We start from the raw sequence: 12,919 nt of genomic DNA, 5'->3' as shown, positions 1-12,919 counted from the left end.
CTGGTCGATCAGATCATATGGAGTAAGACAGTAAGCCAGAGTCAGTGGAGAGGAATGCAGGAGACTTACGTTTCCTCTCTGGCATGGAGCTACATTGTTGCCCCCCTCTGTTGACTCTATAGCTAACCATGGGCTTCACTCTTGGACCAGGGACAAAGACAGATTGATTGATGTTTTTGAGACCTTGGCTCTGCCAGTCCAGACATGGCTGTCTTGTGCTAGTGACTGGTGGAGCAGGAAAGCTCTCAGACCTGTTTTCAATTACAGCGCTGGTCATTCCTGAGAGACACTGGGTCGTCCTGAGAGACACAGAGAGGCAAGATGGCTGCCAGACTGCTTTCCTACTGACACAGGTCAGACAGAATAAAGTATAAAGAAGTCTAGAGTCATCAGATCAGCGCAGTTTCAAGTCACATGTGAAATCCCAGTCCCACTTTAAACTAACCACAACTTTTAAAAGCTTTATATACTGTAGCATTTATATTCATATACAGTAAGCACTACTATGCTTCACACATCATCTAGGCCTAAGTCCCAGTGAGTCACCTGATGGTCCTGTATTTTGCGTCCCACCACCCGGAAGGCGTTGTTGCCCGTGTGGTGGTATATGTGCACTCTGCTGAAGCCCGTGGAGCCGCCGGCTGGAACCCATTTCTTGTTGGCATCGTCATACACCATGACAGCGGCCCGCGCCTGACAGATACTCTGTTCACTGCAGAGAGAAGGAGAAGGAGAGAGAGAAAGAGAGACACATTAACAAGCAGCAGTACACAGGGGGACATTGGTTTTTACCTTAAGCAGAGCAGTAAGAATGTACTACCCCTCCAGATGATCAGAGTTAATCAAGCCTGGCCATCCCAGCGACATCCTTGGTCTCCTGAAAGTCAGGAAGTGATACAGTGGCTGTCTGGGCGGGAAATGGTATTGGAGAAGTCGTTTATGTAATGACATTGGACATGATTAAAAGGAGAAGAGTCTAAGGGAGTCAAATATCCATAAAGATATATCAGAGTGAGTGAGTGTGAATATACATGATAGGCAGTCCACCTGCAGAGGGGAAACCATATAGCCTAGGTCTAGTATTTAACAGTCACCCACCAGACTCCTGTCTGTCCACAGTGAGAACTGACAGGTCCATCTCACCACACAGGGCTCTGTTCAAAACGAATGCACTACACACCGAGTGTAAAAAAGGACACCTGGTATTTCCATGGCAGACAAAGCTATGATCCCTTATTGATGTCACTTGTTAAATCCACTTCAAAATCAGCATAGATGAAGGCTTAAAGAAGGATTTGTAAGCCTTGAAACAATTGAGACATGGATTGTGTATGTGTGCCATTCAGAGGATGAATGGGAAAGACAAAATATTTAAGTGCCTTTGAACGGGGTATGGTAGTAGGTGCCAGGTGCACCAGTTTGTGTCAAACCACAACACTGCTGAGTTTCACACGCTCAACAGTTTCCCATGTTTATCAAGAATAGTCCACCACCCAAAGGACATCCAGCCAATTACACAACTGTGGGAAGCATTGGAGTCATGGGGGGTGCAACAAAAAAATAGGAAGGTGTACTTACACTCACTGTATAGGCTATAGTAATGGGTGTCATTTGAGACTTGTCCAATGACAGTTGTGTAGGGTGATCCCTGACAACTGTTACCGACTAGCGGGACAAAACAAGTAGGCCAAGGCCCTGCCAGGCAGCAGAGTGAATGATTCACCAACGTGCTTCACCCAGCCTCCCACTCCATAGCAACTACTCCAACGGGAGGAGACAGAGGAGCAGAATGTGAGAAGAGGAAAAGAGAAAGGAAAAAAGTAAGAGAATGAGGAGAGAAAGCCAGGGGGACAAGGTACAGGATAGCAAAAGAGAGCCAAGGGACAGTGAGAGGAGAGAGAGAGAGAGAACCTCCCCACACAAACTCTCACCATGTGAGTGTCAGCAGGGGAGAAGGCAGTGTTGTTCAACAACAAACCATGCAGGGGAAACGCCCGCGTTTTCCACTTTCTTCTTTGAAAGAGGCTTGAAACATCTCTTCTCCACAGCTCTGCTTGATAAATCAGAATCCATTTCATCTGGCGGTTGTTACAAATCTAATCAAATCGTATTGGTCACATGCGCAGAATAAAACAGGTGTAGACATTTACCATGAAATGCTTACTTACGAGCTCTTTCCCAGCAACGTAGAGTTAAAAAGAAAATTCACAAGTAAAAAAATTAAGAAATGGTAACACAAAATAACAAAACTATATACAAGGAGTACCGGTTCCGAGTCAATGTGCAGGGGTACGAGGTAGTTGAGGTAATATGTACATGTAATTAAATAATAAACAGAATAGTAACCGTGTGTGTGAAAGAGTGTGTGTAGCGACAATATGCATGTGTGTGTGTTGGAGTGTCAGTGTAGTTAGCATGTGTGAGTGTGCGGGTAGAGTCCAGTGAGTGCGCGGGTAGAGTTCAGTGAGTGCGCGGGTAGAGTCCAGTGAGTGCGCGGGTAGAGTCCAGTGAGTGCGCGGGTAGAGTCCAGTGAGTGCGCAGAGAGCCAGTGCAATAATGGGGTCAAAACAAATAGCCATTTGATTAACAGTTCAGCTGTTTTATGGATTGGGGTAGGAGTTGTTTAGGAGCCTTTTGGTCCCACACTTCGCACTCTGGTACGGTTTTCCGTACGGTAGCAGAGACAACAGTCTTGGGTGGCTGAACACATTGAAAATGTTTAGGACCTTCCACTGACACTGCCAGATATAGAGGTCTTGGATGTAGAGCTGGGCGGTAATCCCATATTTTACTATATACCGGTATTGATGCAGGGACAGGTTTGGGTTTTTACTTTACCTTCTATAAAGGGCATTTGAATGTTTGGATAGTTAAATGTGACACCCTGTATGTAGTGTCCAATTATATAGTTTACATTGCTACTTGAGTCATCTCTCTATGCTCCCTTTCTCTCCATGTCACTTTCCACAGACCTAGCACCGCCCGTCACTCAAGGAGCGAATGTTGTTCCTCGACCACGAGACACTTGCTTTTTTACGGTCAACACAGCACATGCAGCAATGTTGATGACAACGATGCTGTTTTCACTTCACTTCTTAATATAAATCCACTAGCATTCTATAATTACACTATTAGTTTGTGTTTGTTACATCTGCAAATAGTTTGTATTTTCTTAGCAAGTTGGGCCTAAATCTTGATAGCAGCTAATGCTAATCGCTAGTTAGCTGGCTCGCTAGCTAATACATTTACAGAGCAAACGTAATTAGCTATACAGTCTGATAATAACAGTGATGGTGTAGACCTGAATCAGCATGTTGTTTATGCAACAGTATCTTCTAAATCAAAGACGAATATGAGAAGCATGAATATTTTCGCTACATGAAGTAGCTAAGAGAAAACATTCAGATGTAGCCAAAGATTATAATGTCCCCTAGGAAACACTTAACAATTTTGGTTCCTAACCTGTCACAATAACTCCTCCCTGGCATTTTAACTCAATGTCATGTCAAACTACACTGTATTCAAAGTACCCACTATTATATTCTATAGAATAATCATTATATTTCCATGATTCCAACAGGTCACCCAAGTGTTTTGCTCGAAATCTCAATTTCAATATTTGGTTAAACATAAGGCCTACATTGTTTGCCCATATCATGCTGCCCTGCGTGGCAGTGTCGAAATGACCTCAAATGAGTGCAGGATATGTAGAAATGTAAGAAAATGCTTCATTTTGGGGGCTATCCTCTGTAGCGCATTGCGGTCAGATGCCGAGCAGTTGCCATACCAAGCAGTGATGCAGACAGTCAAGATATTCTCAATGGCGCAGCTGTAGAACTTTGAGGATCTGAGGGCCCATGCCAAATCTTTTCAGCCTTCTGAGGGGGAAGAGGCGTTGTCGTGGCCTTTACACGACTGAGGAAACCAACGGGTGGAACAATGATTATTGATCTCTAGTCAGACCGGAGCTGGCCGAGAGACCGAGAGCAATTCCACAAAAGCCTCAAAGGGAGAAAACAAGATAAGAACAGAACTGCAAGGCTGGCTAAACACTGACAGGCCCTAGGCCAGACTTAATGTGGGAAGTGGAAGCTTTGGAAGGGAGGAACAGGGGAGGGCCTCTTACTCAGCAGTACCGTCCTCATCTCACTCAACCCACGCCTCACTCTCAGCACCCATCAGCATACAGAACTAAAAATAAACTAAGCCCAGCCAAACAGACAGAGCCATGAAGGTCACCAGCCTCGCTCTACAAAGGAAAACAACCAATAAGCAACCTCATGCTCACAGACAAGCCTCACTCCATCTTTGATATGATGACCCATGAGAACAGGGTAGGCCATAATAACCGCTATGCTTACTGGCTGTACATTAGAAGGTAATTGGAACATCAAATTGCTTTGTCAATAACACAGTACGAGTCTATTTTTAAGTTACTCTTAAAAAAAAGCACTAAAATATTTCAAAATCGGAACAGTATTGTGGCGTAGCTGGAAGGTGATCGATCCTCTTTCATCAGAGAAAATCATCATTCCATTTTTGCGTTCTATTAGCTACTGTGACTATCTTTAGAACTGAATTGCTTTAGCCGGGCAGAGACAGTTCTATATCTGCCTGCCTGCTGTAGCCTGTCTGTAGTGACAGTTCTATATCTGCCTGCCTGCTATAGTCTGTCTAGTGACAGTTCTATATCTGCCTGCCTGCTGTAGTCTGTCTGTAGTGACAGTTCTATATCTGCCTGCCTGCTATAGTCTGTAGTGACAGTTCTATATCTGCCTGCCTGCTGTAGCCTGTCTGTAGTGACAGTTCTATATCTGCCTGCCTGCTGTAGCCTGTCTGTAGTGACAGTTCTAGATCTGCCTGCTTGCTATAGCCTGTCTGTAGTGACAGTTCTATATCTGCCTGCCTGCTATAGTCTGTAGTGACAGTTCTATATCTGCCTGCCTGCTATAGCCTGTCTGTAGTGACAGTTCTATATATGCCTGCCTGCTATAGCCTGTCTGTAGTGACAGTTCTATATCTGCCTGCCTGCTATAGTCTGTCTGTAGTGACAGTTCTATATCTGCCTGCCTGCTGTAGCCTGTCTGTAGTGACAGTTCTATATCTGCCTGCCTGCTATAGCCTGTCTGTAGTGACAGTTCTATATCTGCCTGCCTGCTGTAGCCTGTCTGTAGTGACAGTTCTATATCTGCCTGCCTGCTATAGCCTGCCTGTAGTGACAGTTCTATATCTGCCTGTAGTGACAGTTCTATAACTGCCTACCTGCTGTAGCCTGTCTGTAGTGACAGTTCTATATCTGCCTGTAGTGACAGTTCTATAACTGCCTACCTGCTGTAGCCTGTCTGTAGTGACAGTTCTATATCTGCCTGCCTGCTATAGTCTGTAGTGAAAGAGTGCTAATAACCTGCCAAGAGAGACTTGAACCCACGAATCCCAGTAGACACAGTAAGTTTCCTAGTCCCAACACACACACCTCCACTAGACACAGTCCTGTTCCCAGTGTAAACACACACACGACAGCAATAAACCCCACAGTCCTCGGTAGAAAGGAAACACTGCATAACACAGAATGGAAGTATTGTGCAACAGTCAATCCTACTGCTTAGATAAAGAGATGACGCGGAATAGGAAAGGATGTGGATTCACATTCCCACTGGTTTCCTTGTATCAGACGAGTCATGAAGGAGATGAGTCATGAAGTACAGTATGGTGCTCTAGTCTAAACCACCAGAGAATCTGAAACATAACGCAGGCCTTTGGTAGCTGATCCGCCACCACTTTCCAACCACAGGCAACTGGAACTCAGAGGAATCCAACCCCAGACTAAGTGTCCAGGGCAGGGGAACATGTGTTAGTGGAGCCACACACCCCTCTCAGTGGGATTGAGGTAGCAACGTGGCATTGGTGGTGGCAGGGCTGCCCTTCCCCATAAACATCAGCGAGGGCATTCATTACCCCTTCACTTTATTAAAATCTGCACAGTCATCTAAGCAATGGTATTGGCTGACCACCAAACACATAACGGTTGAGTAATGTGTGTGTGTGTACCATAGCTTACTGTTGTCATAACACAGACACTGACCCAGAAAGGCTCTTCGCATCACTGAAGCTAAGGGAAATCAGAATAATTGACAAAGCGAAACAATGAAGGTACTGTAAGTAGCTAGCTTCCCAGTGAAGGTTGTTGTGGAGCCCTGCCTAATAGATGTGTAGTGAGGAGTGTAGGAAAACAAAGCTAAGGACACTGGCTTCTCTCTCGTTGCAGATTGTAGTATTTCAAGTCTGGCCTTAATGCTTTGTTAAGTAGACCCAGACAGACACACACCCTCTCATTATAGTCCTGATTCCATTCAGAGTCTCCTTATCTCCCCATTAGGCCCTCTCAGTACACCTACACAGCTGGCTCTGCATGGGCTCTGTTCAGCCTCTCTGAAGGACAGGGCAGAGTACTCCTCTGAGTATCACCACCCCCTTAGAGACATATCAGAAGGGGTCATATAGCGTGAACTCTATAGTAAACACAGTACACACAAAGCTGTAACGTTTGAGCTAGGTGGAATTGTAACACGAATAGGGGAGCGTTTTCCTTCTTTCCCTTCATTAATGTTAATGTCTCTATACCAAAATATAACATCAAAGGGCCTGGATGTGAGAGATGAGGGAGAGCAAGCTAGCGGTGGTGACGTCAGAAAAGCACTCCAGGGACTAGCTAGACCTGCCTGCTTACGCAATACAGCGCCTGCCTTCTATATCCCAACCAAAGAATACATGGCAACATATTACCGCTCTGTTTCTTACTGCTTAGAACAGGAATGCAAATTATTTTGGAAGGAACACTCCATTATTTAGGTGTGGAAACGGGTCCAAATCATTATTTTCATCAACACAGTCGAATGAACAGACCCCATGTGGAGGTTTGTTTGACTGTCCAAGTCTTACAAATAAACTGCAGAGAACAGTTTTTCTGGATTTCCTTCAGACTCCTCAGTCAATCAGTCAGTCTTCCCTGGGGAAGACCGACGGCACTTCCTCTGCCCCCTGTAGGCGCTACACCACAGGGAGGCCTCTGTCGATGGTTGTGTGGTTTCTGATTGTCCACATTGCCACAGAGAGAGCAGAGCAACCCTGAGCCTTAAGTGGTGCGCTGGCATGCAGTGGTTAGGGCTAAACAAACAGGAATGTTGGTCTAGGAATCAGTCCGCAGTTTTAATGCCATGTTTGCTTTAACAAGCGGCTGAACTATGCTCTATACTGCAAACTAAATCCGAGGACGAACCCTGTAAATCTAAACAAAACAAAAGTATGACAAAAGAAACACAAAGGACAATGTTTTTTCCCCACAACTCATGTTCTGAGCCTCTGTGTAGATCTAGATAGAACTTGTTTGTTTTGGACTTAGCTCTGAATTTCCATGGCCAGCATTGTCGGCTCTGTGTGGCTGGATGAGAGGGCCAGGGGCCAGGGAAGAGGGCAGGGTTGAGGGATGGGTTGCTGTTCATGGAGCAGTGAAGGGAGACAGGCGCCCACAACTGCAGCATCCAACGGACACTCAACACTGGGGCAGAATTACTGCCCAATGCAGACAGAGCTAAAGGGGGAAGAGGCATCCAGGTATGGACACAGGAAGGCTGTACAACTCAATTAGCCACTAACTGCTAACTAGAACCAGTCAGTTTAAGCAGTCAAAATACCACGCTAAGGGAAATGTGCAGGGAATGAGAAGGATATAGTAGTACTAAAACCACATCTAATTGTTTGTTTGAAAATGGAAAACAAAAAAACATGAGTAGCCACGGTTACCAGACAAATCGTGAATAGAATGTCAGCCACTGTGACAGAAACCACCTCCAATGAAGGTGTCTGCTAAATTACTGATATGTAAATGTAACAGAATGCTCATTTACCTGGAGAGTCTAATGAAAAATATAAATATGGATCTCTCCACAGTCAACCAAAGCAATATGGGTCTCTCCACAGTCAACCAAAGCAATATGGGTCTCTCCACAGTCAACCAAAGCAATATGGATCTCTCCACAGTCAACCAAAGCAATATGGATCTCTCCACAGTCAACCAAAGCAATATGGATCTCTCCACAGTCAACCAAAGCAATATGGATCTCTCCACAGTCAACCAAAGTAATATTGATTTGTCAGTTCAGCATTCTGCCTGACGTGGTTACGTGTAATCACGTGTCAGTGAGGGGAAACAAAATAATTATTCCAGTCCATCTGGAAGGCTTTAGGGGAGGGGATGGATGGGAGGTCCACAGGCAGTGGTATATAAAGTGTGTTGAGGGACTGGTGTGGGTCAAGGTTATGGTTCAAGACTTCAACTGGACCCAGAGTCCTGTAGAGCCAGAGTGAAGACTCCTAAGGGACATACCCCACTGGGGCTAGCCTAGAACACTTTGATCCACCATTGGCTGACACACACACACACACACACACACACACACACAGCTGGATAGTGCAGCAGCACACTTCCCCACATGGGCCTCCCGTGCATCAGAGTGAACATACCAGTACTAGCCTCCACTGCCTGAAACCCAGAACCTGGCCCCTACTCAGGTGGCTACTGGCTTGTAGTGTCCCTCACACAATGAATGAGGAGGAGCAGAATCTCAGGGCTAACCTAGCTTGACACCAGAGAACTGCTGGCTAGAGATGGGATGCAACGGTACCCTTAACTCAACATGTGACCAGAGAGTGGACTGTTCTGTTCCTAGAATGCTTCCTTCAGAGCACAAAACGTGATATGCTTTAATTTGCTCAGCAAACAGCTCACAGAGGTAGTTTAAACACTCCTACGTTTTAACACTTTCTCCACAGCTCCAGAGGGCTACAGACCTATAGCAGACAGAAATAATACTGTGGATTCCTCTCAGCTATGGTAGAAGAGCAGAAGGGGAGGCGTGAGAAATGTCACTGCTGTAAACTCACTGATGGTGGTGCCAGAAGCCTGCTGTTGTTCAGACTGTTAGAGGCCCAGTGTAGATAGAGGTGTTGGACTGTGACCACCAGACCCCTGCTGAGAAATGGAGGTCCAGTATCAAGGCTAACGCTAGCAGGCTAAATCAGGCTAACGCTAGTATGCTAATCACTGAAAGACCTCAACCTCCCACTCCTCTTCCGCTTGTATTCAATTTTTAAAAAGACACCCGACTGATTACAGAGGTAAGATCTTAATTTGATCACCCTGTTGCACGAGAACGTGTAGTGTATTTGAGACTTGATTTTTCCTTACGAAAAATGTATCTATCAACCCCTACAAAAATGTCCATTAATTATAATCCACATTCCCTGTTGCTGCAGGATCATTTTCCTACTGTAGCAAACCGGCTCAAATTAAGATCCTACATCTGTATGTCATCAATAAGGAATTCATATGACTCATAGATGGTTTGGTGATAGTCTGGACCATCTGTATAGCTTTGGCGAACATGTCTGGCATGACAACAATAGTCAGAGGCAGATCGTTATAAGAGTTGGCTAGATAACACAGCGCTCTGTAGCCAGGATCGTTTCCAGCAGAAGCATTGGAACACTTTGTGGTCTTGTTATCCTTGAATGCACTTTAAATCCCAGTGTAAGAATGAAATACCATGAACACACTACATTTTTCTGAACAGACTAAATCATGTAGTAGAGATGGAAAGAGAAAGCCTTGATTGTCAGGAGTAGTGCTACATGAACACTGAACAGTACAGTCAGTCATTTCCAAGTTCAAGCTGTTCTCTTAAATGGCTGACAGTTGTACTGATGTCCCTAAAAAGACAAGGTGTGTGTGTGTGTCGCTCTCAACCCCCTCCACAGCATGTCACAGTGCAGAAGGAACATTCTCAGTGGAAAGAGTGCCGAAAATGGATTCCTTTTCATTCCCATGAAATCTCCCTCAGACCTTTCACACCATGTGAAACTAGTAATACGCAAGACTGGTTGAAGGGGGGCATGTTGTGGAAATGTGCAGTGAGCCCCCTCCCTCACTAGACACAATCCTTCATTGGCGCTTCACAAATTTTCTCCAAACTACAGCCATCGCCTTAGCAACACTGTGTAGGTGGGTGGGTTTTGATCTGGATCCCTGACTGCTTCCGCATAGCTGGGAAAGAGCGAGACACCCAGACTAAACCATTCATCGCTCTCACTGTTTCACACAGTCACACACATGCTCGGAGAGCATCAGATACGAGGGATGGACCTATTGCCTTGGTGTGTGTGTGTGTGTGTGTGTGTGTGTGTGTGTGTTATGTCACAATGCTTGCATGTCCACGGGTGGGGAGGGAGTGAGAATGTAAGATCACAACTGTTGTACTCTGTCATTACATCCTGCAGTCTGATTATCCTCCTTTCTCACACACACACACACACACACACACTCACCAGCAGCTGTTTTCCTGGTCCTGCCATACGTACCGCCAACAACTCAACACCCTACCTCTTACCTCCACTCTGACGCCAGCCATACAGAGGGAGCCCCCTCCTCACCACCAACCAAACAAACATAGTATAGCACAGAGGGAGCAGACCAACAGCTTAAAAATACACACCACTCACTGCCATGAGTCATGCATAACAGAAGCAGATTTGGTGGGATAGACAGCGAGAGCAGGGATAGGGAGAGAGAGAGCGAGAGAGACAATGTTCATTCATGCTGCTTGATAGGCAGGACAATGTGAGGCATCACTGTAAAAACATTCAGGCGGGCCAGCTGCTGAGGTGACATCTCTGAGCTGGCTGAGGCTAAACTATATGGGCTGTATTTACGAGGCAGGGGAGGCCTGCCCTCAGCCACTGGCACACAGACTGGAACACTCTAAAATGGGACAGTTGGGAGGCGACTGACTGACCATTAATACCTTCATAATTTTATCTAACCTTTATTTAACCAGGAAGGGCTCATTGAGATTAAAATCTATTTTTCAAGAGTGCCCTGGCCAAAATAGGCAGCACCAAGTCATTACAAAAAATCACACAGACAACATGAAAAACTACAAGTAATCTAGTAAAAACCATTGTATTCACAAGAGTATAACATTTAAAAAACAACAAATTAAAAACATTGACAGGTCAGGGAATCAGCCTCAAAATCCTTCATCAGTGATTTAAAAACACTAAATCGGGACAAGTTCTTCCACTTTAAAAGTATTTTGTAAGGTGTTCCAAGATGATGGCGCAGAGTACATAAAAGCCCTTTTACCAAATTCAGTTCGGACATTTGGAACAGTTAAACAGGATAAAGTCCAGAAAACAAAGAGAGTACCCACCACATTTCTGAACAATAAAAATGCCCAAATAAAAAGGTAGTAAACCCAACATGGCTTTGTAAACAAAAGTATACCAGTGACTAAGCCTACAAGTGATTAGAGGGCCAGCCAACCCTGGTATACAAAGTGCAGTGGTGCGTAAGGGTTTGTAGTTTAAAATAAATCTCAAAGTGCCATGGTAAAGAGTGTCAATTGATCTCAAACACTGAGTGGAAGCATTCATATATAAAATATCCCCATAGTCTAGTAAAGGCATAAATGTAGCTGATACGAGCCCCCTTCTGGCTTCAAAAGAAAAACAGGCCTTATTCCTAAAATAAAATCCCAATTGCAGCTTAAATTTTTTTGTAAGTTATTGAATATGCAATTTAAAAGAGAGGCCATTATCAATTAAAATTCCAAGATATTTATGAGGTTACAACCTCAATCTCCTTGCTCTGACAGGTAGTAATAGGTGAAAGGTTCAGAGGTCTATTTCTTGCATTAGAAAACACCATTAGTTTAGTTGTTAGTATTAAGGATAAGCTTCAATTGACACAAGGTATGTTGAACAGTATAAAAAGCAGTTTGAATGTTCTGGAAAGCTTTTGTAAGAGACGAGGCACAACAGTAAATAACAGTATCATCAGCATAAAAATGAAGTTGAGCATTTTGGACATTTTTGTCTAAATCATTTATATAAATAGTGAATAAGAGAGGACCAAGTGCAGAGCCTTGGGGCACACCATTCAAGACAGACAATTTAAGCCCATCAAATTGAGTGCACTGAGTTCTATCAGACAGATAGTTAGCAAACCATGCAACTGCATGCTCCGAAAGACCTACACTCGACAATCTCTGCCTTAGTATTGCATGATCAACTGTATCAAAAGCCCTAGAGAGATCAATAAAAAGTGAGACAGTGCTGTTTTTTGTCAATGGCTTCAGTGATATCATTTAAAACCTGTAAGTGGTTCAGCTATGAAATCAGCTGCCAGATTTAAAAAGCAGGGATCCAAAAGATCAGGACCTGCAGGCTTTCTTTGATCTAAGGATTTCAGGGCTTTATGTGCCACCTACACTGAGAATGGCAAAAAGCTAAAAGTTTGACCAGCTCTCACTGGTTCATCCGCACAGGGTTGTACAGAGACATAGGACACTGAATCAAACAGCCTACAAGATGATACAAAGTGCTCATTGAAACAATTCAGCATTTCAGTTGTGTCATATATAGCAACAGAGTCCTTCAAAACACATGACGGTAATTCATTAACATTACTGTTACCAGACATAGACTTAATAGCCTTCCAAAACTTTAGGGTCATTCAGGTTATCAGTGGTAACAGACATAAAATATTCAGACTTGGCCTTCCTGAGAAGAAAAGAACACTAGTTTCGTAACTGCCTAAAAATAAGCCAATCAGCATCAGAACGTGATTTCCTTGCTTTAGCCCAGGCTAGATTACGGTCGTGAATAATACAAGACAGCTCAGAAGAAAACCATGGATTATCCCGCCCTTTAACCCTGAACCTGCGGAATGGGGCATGTTTGTTTACTATTTTGGAAAAACCATCATGAAAGACTTTCCAGGCAGTTTCCACATCAGGGATAAGCTCAATCTTGCTCCAGTCAAAATAAAACAAATCATGAAAGAACGCCTGCTCATTAAACACTT

At 44.3% G+C, this 12,919-nt stretch overlaps 1 protein-coding gene across 5 annotated transcripts in view; it reads right to left on the bottom strand.

Moving 5' to 3' along the window:
* LOC139415177 (protein enabled homolog) overlaps positions 1–12,919 on the bottom strand; it is a 138,758-nt gene that overhangs the window by 74,547 nt on the left and 51,292 nt on the right. For all 5 annotated transcript variants that reach the window (XM_071163063.1, XM_071163061.1, XM_071163060.1 and 2 more), the window contains exon 2: positions 547–712. In XM_071163063.1, the coding sequence (XP_071019164.1) occupies positions 547–712 (166 nt within the window). The remainder of the gene's footprint in view (positions 1–546; positions 713–12,919) is intronic.

This window comes from Oncorhynchus clarkii, chromosome 8 (genome assembly GCF_045791955.1).
Source record: "Oncorhynchus clarkii lewisi isolate Uvic-CL-2024 chromosome 8, UVic_Ocla_1.0, whole genome shotgun sequence".
NCBI classification, from domain to species: Eukaryota; Metazoa; Chordata; class Actinopteri; order Salmoniformes; family Salmonidae; genus Oncorhynchus; species Oncorhynchus clarkii.
This window is presented reverse-complemented; position numbering and strand designations above follow the sequence as displayed.